The 16,310-nt window shown below is 40.0% G+C and overlaps 2 protein-coding genes across 3 annotated transcripts; both read left to right on the top strand.

Annotated features, from left to right (window-relative positions):
- Positions 1–1,211: 1,211 nt before the first annotated feature.
- slco1e1 (solute carrier organic anion transporter family, member 1E1) lies at positions 1,212–10,827 on the top strand. 2 transcript variants are annotated; one of them, XM_040175250.2, is made up of 16 exons: positions 1,212–1,413; positions 2,803–2,952; positions 3,848–3,989; positions 4,117–4,249; positions 4,326–4,450; positions 5,933–6,079; positions 6,615–6,713; positions 7,031–7,252; positions 7,424–7,588; positions 7,932–7,987; positions 8,128–8,183; positions 8,314–8,479; positions 8,752–8,930; positions 9,337–9,401; positions 9,544–9,661; positions 9,780–10,827. In XM_040175250.2, the coding sequence occupies exons 2-16, from the start codon at positions 2,881–2,883 to the stop codon at positions 10,231–10,233; spliced, it is 2,199 nt and encodes a 732-aa protein (XP_040031184.2). In that variant the 5' UTR covers positions 1,212–1,413; positions 2,803–2,880; the 3' UTR covers positions 10,234–10,827. The 2 variants fall into 2 exon arrangements, with proteins under 2 accessions (XP_040031184.2, XP_040031182.2); XM_040175248.2 differs by lacking the exon at positions 7,932–7,987 and having other exon boundaries at positions 7,988–8,183.
- Positions 10,828–13,873: 3,046 nt separating this feature from the next.
- Positions 13,874–16,236, top strand: iapp (islet amyloid polypeptide). Its single transcript, XM_040172587.2, has 4 exons — positions 13,874–14,004; positions 14,871–14,964; positions 15,396–15,536; positions 15,716–16,236. Exons 2-4 carry the CDS (start codon positions 14,885–14,887, stop codon positions 15,888–15,890), a joined length of 396 nt encoding a protein of 131 aa, XP_040028521.2. The 5' UTR covers positions 13,874–14,004; positions 14,871–14,884; the 3' UTR covers positions 15,891–16,236.
- The last annotated feature ends 74 nt before the right edge of the window (positions 16,237–16,310 follow it).

Here is a 16,310-nt window from a genome sequence, read left to right as displayed (position 1 = left end):
TCCCAAGTCGAAGTGTCCCTGAGCAAGACACCTAACCCCTGAATGCTCCCCTGGCAAAAATGTAAAAAGCCATGGGTTAAAAATGTAATGTAAGTTGCTTTGAATAAAACTGTCAGCTAAATGACCTGTAATGTACATTGAAACGATATGGACAGACATACTCCCTCTTAAACTTACTGTGCAATAGATTTCATGCGTTTTTTCTGTTCACATGTGCATTGACATATCAGTCTGGATGCTTTTGGTAGAAGATTATTATTATTATCTAAGCTGATCAACCGTGGACTGCTCTCTGTTTACCATGTCACTCATAAAATATTTTCACTCTATTTTGTAAGACAAAGGATGACAAAGGTTTTTCTACAGCTGTGTTTTTTTGTTTTAGCGTACACCACCATATTATTATGTATTGTAACTGTTGCAGTACCATATAATCATGCTTCTTTTTTGGTTTACCAGTACTCCAAAAATGCTGTTATTGATTTAAAAAGTTTGGCGACTTTTCCAAATTAGCTCTAAATGTAATTTATATAATCTCTTCTTTATTCAAAACCTTATTCGTGAACTTCAACTTGTTTTTCATCAATGTTTTTATAGCTCATAAACCTGTGTGCAGCCTGCTGGTTTCACAACAATAGGGGAAAGGGGGGAGGTGGAGGGGAGACAAGACCTAAAGGGATTTTTTTTCCCTTACAAACGAAAGTATGAGACTCGTGTTGCATTACTAGGAATTTATAAAAGGTGTATAGAATGGCTGATAAAGACCAAAGACAGGCAACATATTAAGAAACAGGAGTTGTTTTTAGGCTACGGGCTGAACGCAGCCTGCTGGTTTCACCGACAAGTTTCACCAGCAGGCTGCACACTTTACAAATAAATGTCCTCTGCAAGGTTCTGCATTTCCCCAAAGGTTTTCTCTCTGCTATTTAGTCCCAACTAAAATGTAGCATTCATTTGTATCAGGTGTGATGATCTAAGATGCCATGATGCAGTAACAATCTGTATTTTTTTATGCACCTGAAGCTATACAGTGTAAAAAAGAAAAAAATGCAACACATACTCTATTGCAATATATATTAATTTATTAAATTAAAGTATACTTTTTTCAAGTCAAGTATAATTTTTAGAAAGGGAAAGTGGCAAACACATTACTTTGCTGTTGTTGTTCAGGAATGTAAAGGCTCTTAATCTTAATCTTTGGAATTTGTTTTGAGCCAAAGCTCATTGAAAGACCTGCTGCATGGAATAAATGTGTGCGACGCCTTTTGTCATTTTGGTTCCAATTAACTGAATTGGCCTCACACAAAATATAGGAGGAGGTTTCCCTTCTCCCGGTTGTAGAAGAGAAACATGGCTACTTAAAGAGGAGCAGAGGAAGAAGAAGAACACAGAGGAGACTTGGAGAAGCACTTGGTATGTGATTAAACTTCATCTGTAGTCGCCTTGATGAAGGGATTTTGGTACTATTTTCTAGCAACATTGTAATTCCTCTGATAAGACCAGGACTTGCTTGCCAAGACAAGATTGAACCTTAAAGTTTGCCTGCTCTTTGGGTGGAGTATTAAACAGGCTAAACCTGAGGGAGTGTCGGAACAAGGGGGTTTATTGTATTACTTCGTGCCCCCCCCCCTCAAATGTTCCAGACAAATGTGTTTTCACTGGAAACCACTTTATTCTCTTATATGGATTTCAACCTACAGCGCCTGACATTAAGGGAGTCTACAGGTACCAGTGCTCGGTTTTCTCGTACAAATTCTTGTGAGGCTAAATTGTCGGATTGGCCTTGCACTACAATCTTGCACTTCAAGACCATAATGCTCCTGACAAGTTAATCCTGATTGATGGAATTTATGTTTTTGAAACTAGACACATTTTGTCTATCTGGTTCTCCAGATAATTCAATATTGTATGCTTTACATTACTATGCGGTAGATTATTCATGGGTAAATACAAAAATTGTTAATACATGATAATTGTGCAAAGTTAGTTGTAAATACACTACTGCTATTATTGTGGACAAAATCCATTCTTCCATTATATTATTCCATTATATAATGAACATTACCATGTCTTTGATGCCATTTACTGTACGTGACGGGTACTATCAATGTATTTAAATATAAAAATGTATTAGTTACGTGGCTTTAGATTCACCTTTCAATTGAGAGGTTGGGCAACAAAAAATGCCACTGAAGTTGGAAAAACATTCAGTTTAAAGAGTTTAGCCATTGTTAGCAACACAAGTTCACATTAATCAGTGACAGAATGAATGTTCCAATCCATGTAACACACAAAATGCAAATAAAGAGGATATTACTACCGCCTTTTTTTAATGTTGATGTGGGGAGCGGCCATCATAGATTTTGACATCAGGGTTGGAAGGGTCTGCCCGACTTTAGGCCGCCCTTAAAACTGGGAATTAAAAACACTTCAAATGGAACTTCAACTTCAAGATTAATACCCACTCTCGTATTAAGAGATGAATATGAAGCTACAGCCACCAGCTATCACACAAAAGCCAGAAAAAATATTTTTTTCAGGTGCTTGGCCCTGGACCGAACCAACCTGTTTCCAGTTAGTCTCCAGTTTGTATGCTAAGCTATGCTAGCCCTAGCTACATATTTTCATGTAGCTCTGCTATTCACTTCACATACAGAGGCAATATAAGCCATTAGAAATGTTGTAAATGAGTTAAATTACTATTGCATCAAACAGTATATTGAGTCAAACATATTGTCCTTATCATTAGCCTGACCTTGTTTATTTTATCTCTAACTACATTGTGTGTCTGCTTTCTTGCAGTGTACAGAGGGTGGTTAGATTAAACACCACACAGACGTTGATTGTAAGATAGAGAAAGCTGTGGAGGACGGAGACAAGATGACCAGCCAGCAGGTTTTGTGTGACCCCGATCGGGAGACAAGGAAACGCCCTGTCATCTCCACTCTCAAAGTACTAAAGCTATCTGTTATCACACACCTCGGCTCGTTACTCATTTGGTTCGATCATTTGATTTGGTTCTAATTTGGAAGTTCCTGCTGTTATTACAGTAGCAGTATATTGTGGAATTCCGTTAAAAAGCCCAAAAGGCACCACAGTGGAGCTGGCCTCACCACAGCCATTTGTCAGCAAGGACTGTAATAGGAGTGCATCTATAATGGATGGATGGATAAATGCTTACATTTTTAGACGCATATTATCAGTACAGTAGTTCTTGGTCAATTGAGGTCAATTTGCTTTCCCCCTAAGTAGGTAGAATCAAGCCAAGAGCAACTTATATATCGTTTTCAATCTTGGCATATGAACGTTTGGCAAACACTTCAGACCATATAGCTCTTCCTTGCCTGATTGCAGCACATCAGCATGTGCAGAGGTAATGGAGCCATTTCCCAACAACACATCTTTTCTACAATTTGCATCTTCCCATTTTTTCTTGTTTCCTTTGCTCTGCTTGTAGGTATTGGCTTTAAAAGAAAATGTTTAGAATTATCACCAAATAAACTCAAAATAGACTTTTTTTGTACTAATTAAGCTTTTTAAGAAAATAAAAGACGAAACTAAAACAGGCCAAATGCATGAAATGCTGAACATAGCAGAACCCCATAGGATTTCCTTTATGTGAGACAAAAAACAGGCAAAAACTGCTGATTTCATTTGAAGATTAGGGGCGATCAGTACTTGTAGAGCAACGTATCAAATGACATGTTTGAAATGTTTTGCTGAAAATGTTGCAGTCATTGCAACGACTGCAACAGTTTTCTTTTATTTAATCATTGTCGATAAAGCATTAAATAGTGATAAGTACACAGATTTTTGATGACTTGTGTTTTCCCTCGTTGTTTTCTAGTTGTTTATTATGGCGCTGTCCTTCGCCTGCTTCTCAAAGGCTCTGACAGGAACCTACATGAAGAGCTCCATCACTCAGATTGAGAGACGATTCGACCTCTCCAGCACGCACATTGGACTCATCGATGGCAGTTTTGAGATGGGTAGCATCCATCTTTTGATTTGACCTCAATATATTTTTTTGCATCTGATCAGGTCTTATTTCAACTTCTTCTTAAGTGATGATTCGCCAAATATCTTTATACTCTGCTCTCTTGGATTATCTTGTAGGAAACTTGCTGTTTCTTGCTGTGGTCAGCCATTTTGGGGCCAAGCTACATCGCCCCAAACTCATCGCTATTGGCTGTTTCCTCATGGCTGTAGGGGCCTTTCTCACAGGGCTGACCCACTTCTTCATGGGATGGTAAATACCAACAAGCGACCAACTTTTAGAAGAGCTCCAAATGATTTTGTTTAACGTCTCATTGCGCTTTTCACAGCTACAGATACAACACAATCGTTACGGTTTTCCAGAATGGCAGTGTGAACGTTTCCGCTTGTGTGGGTCACCTCGGAACAGAAGTAGCTCAAATTCAGACTGAACCCTCTGTAGAAGACAACAAAGGTACGACTGTGGACTGTACTGAGGAGACAGATGGGCTTACAGGTTCCCTAAAGGATGGGTGAACACTGTTTTAGCTAATGATCAGCCGTACTAGCAGTGTAGCTCTCTGGATTGTTGAGTTGCCTCTTTTGGTAGATCCGGCCCCAGGTGTGCAACTGCAACCTGTTGCTTGTGTTTTAATGGCCTGTGGGGAGTATTTTAAAATAAAAATTACTTGTATATTGCACTTTTCCAAATACTCAAAGATTCTTAGGGCAAAGACAAAAAGAAAAAAAAAAGAAAAAAAGAGACAAACACGAATATTTAAAAATTATACCACCATGTTGTAACACTAGTTGTTGTTGCCATTATAAAGAAATACTCAACTTATATTAATTTCCAGTTTATGAAAACATTTACATCAGCATATTAATGCAACCAAAAAGATCTAAGATAGCTGATCAATTTTGTTTGAGAAGAAATGCTTTACTTCTTCACAGAAGTTGAGAGAGGCAGAGGATGAATCATCAAGTCATATTATTGGGTTCATATTTTGAACCGGAGAAGTGTAGCACAACATTCTCAAACCTAAATAAACAAAAACCTGAACAAAAACCTGCAAAAAATAAAGGAGATGCCTCGTGTTTGGTCAGTGAACAAGAAACAACAGCCGTAGCATTTACAAAGAGACTGCTTTAAAATGAAACCTGGTTCAAAAGCCCTGGTTTTCTTTCAATCATGCCTGGAATGCACTAATCCTGGTCTGATTACACATCCGGTACCAATGTTCAGCCTGTATGTGGTCTGTACAGCAAGCCAACACGAGTAAGAGAAAGAGAAAAGAGAAAGGTCAGGTCTTATAGCATCATTGACAAGGCAGATATTGGCAATAGTAATGCTAATAAATTCAGCATGGTCGCATATTTGTATTTATGTATTCATGTATTCAACTCTTTCTGTTGTGGCACGATAATTAATTATTATTATTTTCTCACAATAACATGTAATTCACCCCAAAGATACATTGTATTGATCCTGTTCAGCCACTCTGATGAGATGTATTTAGAGAGAAACACAATGTGGAAGAGACATACAATGCTGTGCTATACAGGCTTCATGCCGCATGCTATTAGATTGATATTGAATCACTACCACATTGTATTCATACATCTTGTATGAGATTTTATTTTCTCATCCTCATTTACTTGTGAAAGGGAGGGGGCATTTGATACAGATGCACAAAATGATCAATAGATTCTGTGAACCTTGCTGTCTCAAACACACACACACAGAGACATAAACATGGATATACACGTTCTGGTTTGAACTAAGATTTTAAACATAAAAAATGTCCTAATTACAATGTTTATCAATGCATCATATATATATATATATATATATATATATATATATATACAGCAGGGTTCGATGAAAATTGCTATTTATCAGATCTTTGCAACAAAATCAATATAATGCTTTCTTATTTTATGCATCTTTATGGAGCCTGTGTAACAGAGTCTGGTTCCAACATGTGGATCTATGTGTTCCTGGGGAACGCTTTGCGAGGGATCGGAGAAACCCCCGTCACACCTCTGGGAATTTCTTACATTGACGACTTTGCTAGAGCAGAAAATTCCCCCTTCTATATAGGTAAGATATTTCTACTCGTTTTAAAAGGTTCGAAAGTAATAAACAATGTTAAAAAATTGACAATAGACTCTCTAAAAGAAGCCGATGTAGTCACTGTGACTTCACCCATTGGTTTGCAGACTCCATCCGTATTGTTTTTTGCCTTTTGTCCTTAAAACATTCAATCACCAAAAGTGACACCAGAGGGTTGAAATGCTAAATGAGACGTTGGTATTAATGTCAATGTTAAACTTGGCTTTTATGAGCTGAAAACACATTTTAAAGGGTTAATATTAGACAAAAACGACCGGACAAAATGGCTGAGGCTACCTGTCAATCAAACAATGTTAATTAAGCAAACTGCTTTATTGTCTATTTTCACAAATGACCATGTATCAATGGAAGAGGTTAGCGCCTACAACTGACACATTTCCTAAAACTTACACATAGAATTAAGTCTAGTCAAGTGCATCAAGGTCTTCTTAACTGTTACTATATCTATTGCCATTGGGGATATCCCAATGTTACTATTTTCTAAAATGTTTGCCATTTACAGCCTGTCTCCACACTATCACTCTCCTGGGCCCCATGTTTGGTTTCCTCCTCGGCTCCTACACTGCCAAACTATACGTTGACTTTGGATATGTTGATATTGGTAAGTGTACTGCGTTTTTTTTTTGCATATGTATTTTCAGCAGTTATGGTTTGTCTTGTACCAAAAAGTCGGCACTAGACTGAAACGCCTGAAACTTTTCTGGTGGCATTTTTGAGGAACAGACATAGTGACTCTGGCTTGAGCTTTGGTTCAAACTGGTTTTGATCAGCCAGCTTCTGAAGGTGAAAAGGTGTGTCAAGCTAACAATAGACCTACCTGAACAAGTTAGTTAAGTGAAATTCCAAATAAAGTCAAACACTCATCAAGCTTCCTGCTCTCTCCGTGCACTTACACAAAGGCTCTTTTTCTGCACATAGAAAGTGTGACTATCACTCCGAAAGACGCCCGTTGGGTGGGCGCCTGGTGGATGGGCTTCATGGTGTGCTCCGTCCTCCTCCTCATCTCCAGCATTCCCTTCTTGTTCCTGCCACGCTCACTGCCTAAGCAGAAAGAAGCAACTCCTGCCTATGACACCCTAGAAGGGACAGAGGATGTTTCCGACAACAATCACAACCTCAAGCTGACTGCCATCGCTGAAGGTTGAGATGTTCCTCTTCCTCTTCCCATAACAGAACATTGATAACACTGCGTTTAAATTCTTCTTTAAATTCACAAATGCAATACATATTAGGAATTTTAATGAATGAAGGCATTTGTGCAGGTTTATGGGCATTGCTAGTGGCCTAAATATACTGGATTCCTTTTAACAGGGTTTCTTGCCTCACTGAAGCGCCTGTTGGGAACTCCTGCTTACTTCCTGCTCCTTTGTGGAAACATCCTGAAGTTCAACTCCTTCATCGGCCTGTTCACCTTTAAAGCCAAATATATGGAACAACAGTTTGGACAGTCTGCATCCAGAGCAAACTTCCTTATAGGTAAACAATGAATTATATTTTTTAATGGACGGTAAATACTAGTAAAATATGCATATAACGGTGGCAACGGTGCACACGAAGTTGAGCATACTGCATCTATTGGTTAGGAAGCTCTCGATTTGGTCTTTTTTGATGAGAGGCTTTATTACTTCAAATGCCTTCATGTCTCTTTGAAGAATGTAAAGCCTTAGCCAGGAACCAGTTGGCATTAAGACTCGAAACAGTCTTTCTTGCATTTAATATTTTGCTAAACACAAGGACTCTTCTTAGTTTTGGCAGGATGAGATGAAGGTTAATGGTGAAAAATAGTGAAATAGTCAATCTTTTGGTTTCTGATCTTCAGAGACATCCCTTAAAGTGGTCCTCAAATTCTCCAGAATCCCTCCTGTTTTTCTCAAGGTATGTTGAACCTGCCAGCAGTGGCAGTGGGGATCTTCTTGGGGGGGCTGCTGATGAGGCGGTATAAACTAAGCTTGGTGTCAGGAGCTCAGCTCTCTTTTGCCACATCCTTTATGGCATACCTCCTCCTGCTGCTGCAGTTCGGAACCAAGTGTGATAACATTCCCATGGCTGGCCTCACCATCTCATACAACGGGTAAGTGCTTTGGATATTACGAAGATAACCACAGCTTTAACAAACCAAAATAACGTACTACATAAACTCTTTTCATGCCTCGAAATACAATAACCTGCAGGTAATTTAAAATGCAAACCCTTCCTTGCAGAACGCGGCGTCTTTCCTCCGATGGAGACGCGCTCTTCTCAGAGTGTAACAGAGACTGCTCGTGTTCAGCAGAAGAGTGGGATCCTGTGTGCTCAGACCGTGGCATCACCTATGTCTCTCCGTGTATGGCTGGCTGCCTCAGCTCCAGTGGATACGGCAAGAACACAGTAGGACTTCACACGTGGATGCATAAAACAGAACACATAGATGAGTTCTTCAGAAAGACTTTAGCCCCCAAACCGTCATTCGGTACACGTCAACCAATTGTTAGCATTAGCATTAGCGTTAGCAAGAGCTTCAATGTCAACTGTCGTCATTCACTATATTTTTTATCTACCACAGTCAATTTCTTTTTATTCAACTGCCTCTTCATTTTATATTATGTGGAGCTTAAGTGGAACTTAATTCCCAGCAGATGCCATTTCTTTCTCCTTACCAGGTCTTCCACAACTGCAGCTGTGTGTCCTCCCCAGCAGGCAGCAGCACGTCCGTGAGGTTGGGCCTGTGTCCTCATGCCAAGGACTGCAGCCGCAGTTTCACTTCATACATGGCTGTGTCGGTTCTCAGTTCCTTTATCAACTCCCTGGGAGCGACACCTGGCTACATGGTCATCATACGGTCTGTGCCCCGAGAAGAGCTGATGATAACTGACAATATTACTGCTATATGATGTTTATCGTTCGTAGGATCTGCAAATTATTTTAGAAACGAAATATAACGTCACCAACGTCTAATGCATGTTCAATGTTTTAATACTCCTATCTGTATTTGTTTTCTTACCCAGGGTTGTATGAGAACGTTGACCACTCTCGCAGCTGTGTCATCAATATGATGCTACAGAATAGTATCTCAGCTGAGCACAAAAAGTGGAAACATTTTTGGAGCCAAGCTACCTGTTTCAAGTCTTTGTGCTAAGCTAAGCTGCTTGCAGTAGCTTCATAGTTAGCATTCACACATGAAAGTGGTGGCGACTTTCTACGAAATAGATCCCTACAAATGAGCCAGTGTTGATTTGTAATTGCAGATGCATCTCACCAGATCTCAAATCCCTTGCTCTGGGTATCGAGGCCTTAGCAACTAGGACTCTTGGTAAGTTTCATTACTTTGTTTAAATTACAATTTTTATAACCATGTTCCAATCGACAGTTTCTGATGAGTCCCAAAATACAATATTCCTGTGCATTACATTATTGCAAAATTACAGATTTCATGTTTGAATCCTTGACTGTAGGTGGACTTCCTGCCCCAGTGTACTTTGGAGCCATGATTGATTCAACTTGCCTGAAGTGGTCGATCAAGAAATGCGGAGTCAGGGGGGCGTGTCGCATTTATGACTCTAATATGTACAGGTACGCCTTGGAGTGAAAATATGAAAATAGAAAGGGTTTATCCAACACATTAAATGCCATGGCAAGGATGATGTCTTCCCTTTGTTGCCCTCAGTCCATCTTTTGTCTTTACTTTCAGGATCATGTTTCTGGGTCTGATCTCTTGTCTCAGTGGTTCCTCATATTTCTTCATCACTGCCGTCATTATCGTCCTCAGACGACAGTTTCTTAAGCCAGAGAAACAGATACAAACGAAGGATGTAATAGCTTCAAAGCTAACTGACCTTCAAACCACCTCAAAACTCACTGAGGACCATCTCGGCCCCCCTAAAACTCCCCAATCGCATCATGCTGCCAAAGTTTGGGAAAAGATGGCAACAGAACTGGAGCAGGGAGGGGAGATTCACAGAAAAGAGCAGCTCCCCCAAGATGGTAGACTAAGCTCTTTAAGTAACATGTGGGACACGCAGCTGCTCAAATCCTTGACAGAGACCACTGTTGAGTTCACTCCTCCTCCAAGTGAGGAAGCAAAGGTAGAGATACACGGGCTGAACTCAGAGGTGGAGACAAAAGAGGGAAAGGACGAGGTATAGAGATGGATGCATAGCTGAAAACAGAAGGCAATCTCACAGATGATAAAGAAACAATACACAGCAAGGAAATTGACGGCATGCAAAATTAAGAGGTCCACTAGTTTGTCCCAGGCAAGGCCACCCGGCTCCATTCTAGGAATGAAGTTGAAGAGTTGGGCCAAAACTCCCATTTACCTGGATTGTCAAGAGGAAATGCTTTTTCACCTTGGATATGGCATGCTCCATGTCAATAGTATTTTTTCGTCTTTAATTACAGTTTTAAGCTGCTATTTTGCCTGTGGTCCTCTGGGCCAAAATTGATGTTTTTATTTTAATGTCAATGAATAATCAGAAAGTTTGATACTATTGTTAACACAATATCATGAAGGTGAGGTTATCATAAAATAGTTTGTCACTGTTAGTTAACTTGCAGTGAGTGATTCTTTGGCCACTTTGAGTCAACACAATGAGCTGTAAATAGAATACTGGCATATTGACCTTATGCCTTGTCTTGTGGCTGGTAGTGTATAGTTGGTGTATTATAACTGGTTTTCCTCATATTGCCCGGTGCATATAGAAATTATGCCCTGAGAATGAATAAAAAGTTGTTTCTTTGGTCATATCTCATGCCTTCAATCATTTGCAGTAAATTGTTTACAAAATTGAATGACTTCTCTACCTTTTTTTCAACCTCTAGTGTTGAATTAAGGATCTAGCATTCAATAATCAATAATAGGAAACCCAGCAGAGGCCTAACTATGGATGAGCCATGTCCATAATGTCAGGAATTCAGCTTCCTGAACCGAGTTTGTTACATTGCCACTCTAACCTGTTTTTTCTGAGTTTCCCCAAACACATCCTGGCTAATTATTCAACCATCGACACCTGCTGCTGCCTGCACACCCGGTCCTGATTACCATCCCCTTCACCATTTAAGCCGTGACCAGACAACCAGTCCCTGCCGGATCGTTAGCGTACCACGTACGGTTTTTGCTCCAAACTCGAGTCCAGTCTAGTCAAGAGTCAGTGTGTTTGTTTACTTCTGCTTTTTTCCGGATCACTAACCAGCAACCTGTTTCCCTGCCTACAGCTCATCACTTGGATCGCCCTTTTCCCCTACCTAGCCGTTGACCCGACTCCAGCCCCCACTCATCACCACCCAACCGGACCAGACCTTCCCCACACCTTTTTTTTGCATAATAAATACCCACCTTTTATTTTGATTCTTCCGTGTGGTCTGCTTTTGGGTTCCCGTCCTGGGTGATTCGTGACACATAATCCTTAGTATGTTACTATAGGAGCGGTATAATTAGGCAGGAGGAAAAAAAGACTATTAATCAGCCTAAACCACAAAATCAGCCTACTGTAAAACATGAAACGTCTGACCAGGGAGTCATTCATACCTTTTAACAGAACATGTAGGAGTTGATGACGTTAACTGATCATTTGAGTCTGTAGGTGCATCATGGACCAGAATGACTCCACACACACGCACACACACTCACTGGTTATGTATTTTGAGGTCCACTCTCTACGCTGAAAGTTTAGGTCGTCGTTTCTCCGAGATCTCTATCTGTGACCGTGAGCTGAGTTTGTGCATCTGTAATACTCCGAGAACAAATCTCTGCACTGAATGTAAAAATGGAACCAAAGAATCGACTGAGAAGAAGTTTCATACCTTAAGAGCACCTTATGAGAGCAGTTTTAAGGAAATAGTGGCTTTTTTTCTGCAACACAAGCAGGAACACCACCACCCAAACAGCATCTTGCTCCTCAGAATACCATCTTTTTTTTCCGAGGAAAAATTTGGTCTGCTTACAAAAACAGACTTAAAATCCTACAAAATATCCACTATCCTCAATATCTCTCTTTCTCTGCTTTTCTTTCTCCTCTTTCTCCTTCCCCCTTGTCATTTCTTTGAAGATTGTGCACATTAACCTTTCTAAACACCCTATTCATACCGATGTGGGTGGTTAAATATTTGATAGGATATTTACATATTAAATCTAATTAGTATTATAATTTAATCAACCAACAAAAAAAATCGGTTCTCCAGTGCGTAACCTATTATTACTACTAGAATTACTATCATCTTGAAGTAGTTAAATGGTTTATTTATTATTTGTTATTTGTTGTTTATAGCTTAGAAATCTGAAAAATATCCTCTCACTCTCTCTGTGTTTGTAGTTGATACAGGTGTGTTTATGTTCCTTTGACCTTGGTGGCTTTAGTGGTGTTAAATAGGGGTGTTACATGTCTATTATGACTGCACTATATCTCTCCATTATATGGTGAAAACCCCCAGCAGCCTCCATGCTGTGCTCACATCTCCTCGCTATCGCTGTGGAGATGAATGACCGAAACATGGTCGAGGTAGTCATTTTAAATTGAATGCCTTTACGTGACCTCTCTAATATTTGCATTTTTATGACTGCAAGTAAGCAATCTTTTTTTTTATTCAATCCAAACAAAGCCAGTTGAAAGCACATCAGCTCCCATGTAGAAGAGGACTAAAGAGGACTAAAATATGAAATTGAGTTGAAGGCTTTGCAAACGTAGTCACACCACCCCTGTGCTGATAAAGCTGGGAAAAGTTTATGTCCATCCACCAATTCGAGTCTGGTAAAATGTTTTCTTAGCGTGCTCATGGTGGAACTTCACAACGAGGAAAACTTGATGGAGCAAAAACTGAAGCAGCTTGTGGCCACAGCTGCCCTTATGTTTTCCGTGACACATCAAAATGGAACTCTTGTGCACCACACATCTCCTCTTCCTCAGCCCAATAGAATGGAGATTTGTTCACGTTCTTGTGCTTCCCCGGGGTCCATCTTATGCCTACTCTCTACCATATTTTTTCAACCCTCTTTTCATCTCTAAAAAGCATCTAGAAGCAGATTTTGTGCCTTACTCCCAAATGGTGCTCAGAGCACTGACAGGAGAGTGTTGCCACCCCAAAAGAGAAAAGGTGAGGACCATAAACCAGTCAGGTTATCATTATCTGTAATTACGACAAACATTTGATCCATTATTAGTATAAAAAATTGAATAGGTATAATCAGCTTTAATATTGTAAAAGATACTTCATATATAAAGCGTTTCCAGGTCAAATGTGTCAAGTGCTACTCAAAGTTTTTAGCATCACTTCATTAATTAGTTCTTCCTGAGTTGTTTGTGTCGTGTCCCGTCAAAATAATGAGATGCCATTCATTATTAACGCTAATTCATCTTCACATTCATAATTCATCCTTGATGAAGCCCGTAGGGGAGCATAGGCAGGACCAAAGTTTGGTGACCTGAAACTTCTCTACATGTCTCAAGATTATTGGGAAGACAACTTTCGCGTCCCCGGTGAGGGTTTATGGCGGGTCAGTCCAATCACTGAGGCTGATGACAATGATGACGATGGTGATGATGAGAATGGTGACGTCCAAAGATTGGTTGGTGCGTGTGTGTGTTGTTAAAATGTGCATTTGTCTGCGTGTACACAAAGATACAGCTGAGCGTGCGTATGGCGTGTATAAGAACCCTGTTGGATGACAACACCCCCATGACCTCGCCGCCCTCGCCGCCCTCGCCGCCTGCCACCCCTCAAACCCCCACTCCCCGCGCCCTCATCCTCCCCATTCTATGTAAATAAAAATGCAAGGCTATATTTGGACAGAGCTGATGTCACAAGTGGTTTGAGCAATGAGCCTATAACTGTTGGAGTCGGTGTGTGTGACAGTCTGACAAACCTTGGAGTGCTCCAGTGACAGACTGGGATCTGCTGGCTACTGGCTGACACAACGGAAAGTAAGTACTCTTACTGATTGAAAGGCTTTGTTTGTCTTTTAAACCGGATCAGCGCATGAATCTAATTCTTGTTTCTATATACGAATGGGAGCAATGGTTTTCTTGTTGGTGTAAATAGGATTTTCCTTTTACAGATTTTTCTAAAAACTCCTCGGTGCCAAACAAACAGAACTATAAAGGTTTAATTCAAGATTGAAATTATTTGGTGGTAAGAAATAAATGATGCCTTATTACGTTAAAGGGAATTGTGAATAAAATTACTTAAGAAAAGAAAATGAATTTTCTTCATTATCTGCGTCTAGCTTCATAATTCTGCGGATTTAAGATTTCCTTTTCCTTACATTATAATGGATGTAATACACGTTGGGTTTTGGACTGCAGGTCAAAACAAGGATTTTTGAGAAATTTTCCTATTCCATTTTTTCCTATTTCATAGATGATAATTGTTGGCAATTTCAAGGAAAGAAATTGCAAATATATATATATATATATATGTATATTTTTTTAGTTGCTAGATGTAACCCTATTGTATTATTCTATATAAAATAGAATGTTAATAACAGTCGGCGTTGAATTGGTCATTTTGTGTTATGTGACAGTATAATGTTGTTACTGAAGCATTGAACAAACTGCATTTGAATTTTGGATTGTATAGAACTATAGTAGCAGTCAAAAGTTTAGACATACTTTCTCATGGAATTGCGTGAGGAAAAAGGAGTCCATTCTTTTGACTGGTACTGTATAAAAAATAAATTACACACTTTCTTTGATTTATATATTGATTTAAATATTGATCACACATTTTGCATTGCGAATCCTCTTTCCATCTGTAACAATACATCTTTGTTGTATTTTTGTTGATCCAGGTAATTCCTGCACTATGTATCACCTGAGGCTGCCTGTGCTTCTCCTCATGCTGCTTGTGGTGCTGCGCTGCGTCACTGCTGCCCCGGGCCACAGGTAAGTGTACACACTACAAGCAGAGCACGGAGGTCTTTGGTGTGGCTGTGCAACGACTTGTATAAATAATCACTCAGTGGTGTAATATTAGGGAGAGTGTTGAACAGTGGCAATCAATGCAATTTTGCAGGTTTCACTTTACTAAAAAGTGGATGGTATCAGATCGGAGGTCAGCAGATAAGCAGCTGAATATTAAGGAAATTGTTTGACAAGTAGGACTGTAATGTCCCGTGTGAGGAGCACTGGGGCATCGATAGCTCTGGAGGTAGAAGCCAATTGTGCTTTTGTGTGGGAAAGTGCTTCATTGTGCAACTCATATGGAGCTAAGTGCCCACTTTGTCTTCTTGCTCTTGGGACTAGTGGATGTTTTGAAGAGGCTGTAATCAGCCCTCCGTGTGAAACGATTTGGACCTTTTCCATTTCTGACTCAGGTACTTCACTCCCAGCTCATCCAGCGAGCGGGAAAGTGGTCTCCCAGACACCGATGGCTGGTTAGCTCCTGGGCTAATCTCCAACGCTTTCTTCAGCCTTGTGGGTACACGACCGGAGAGGGGACTCACAGATATGAACAGGTGATTCCATTAATAGAAACCAATAGGGGATTTTGTACGTTACAATAGTGTGCTTTGCTGTTTTATCAAACATGTGTATCCAACTTTAAAACATACTGTCAAAATGTACATCCACCAGGAACTGCCTTAAATCCCCATCACATGACTAACATTCTCTCGCTGTACTTTCTCTTATCCAGCCACCACATGCAGAAAAGAAAATGTAACACAGCGACCTGCGTCACCCAAAGGCTAGCAGACTTCCTGGTCCGATCTAGTAACACTATCGGCACCGTCTACGCACCAACCAACGTGGGATCTGGCACCTACGGCAAGAGGGACTTTCTGCAGCCTCCCAGCTTCCTGCCTCTCTAGTGCCGACTGAGGAACAGACCAGCGCGATGATGATGTAACCACACGTCTTATTATTAACAGTGATTGTGAGAACGACGTTGATGATGGTGATGATTACAAGTTTTCTTGTTTATTTGATCAACTTTAGGAACTAGTGCCTTTAATTTAAAACATCGAAGTCAACATACGTTCTTTCCTTTTTTACTTTTGTGCGTATCGTGGCTCTCTTAATGTTGTCGCTGGGATAATGTATATATAACAATACATCAAAGTGGGGAACAAAACAATAAACAAAAGAAGCCAGATGTATAGCCATGTGAAATGAATGTTGATTTTGATAATAAAATGGTGATAATATGTATACCCATTTTTAATCTTCATGCGTTTTAAGCCACACCGTTACATATAATGGCAAATGCATTCAGGGAGCTGATACTACTC

This window comes from Gasterosteus aculeatus, chromosome 4, assembly GCF_964276395.1.
Source record: "Gasterosteus aculeatus chromosome 4, fGasAcu3.hap1.1, whole genome shotgun sequence".
Classification (NCBI taxonomy): domain Eukaryota; kingdom Metazoa; phylum Chordata; class Actinopteri; order Perciformes; family Gasterosteidae; genus Gasterosteus; species Gasterosteus aculeatus.
This window is presented reverse-complemented; position numbering and strand designations above follow the sequence as displayed.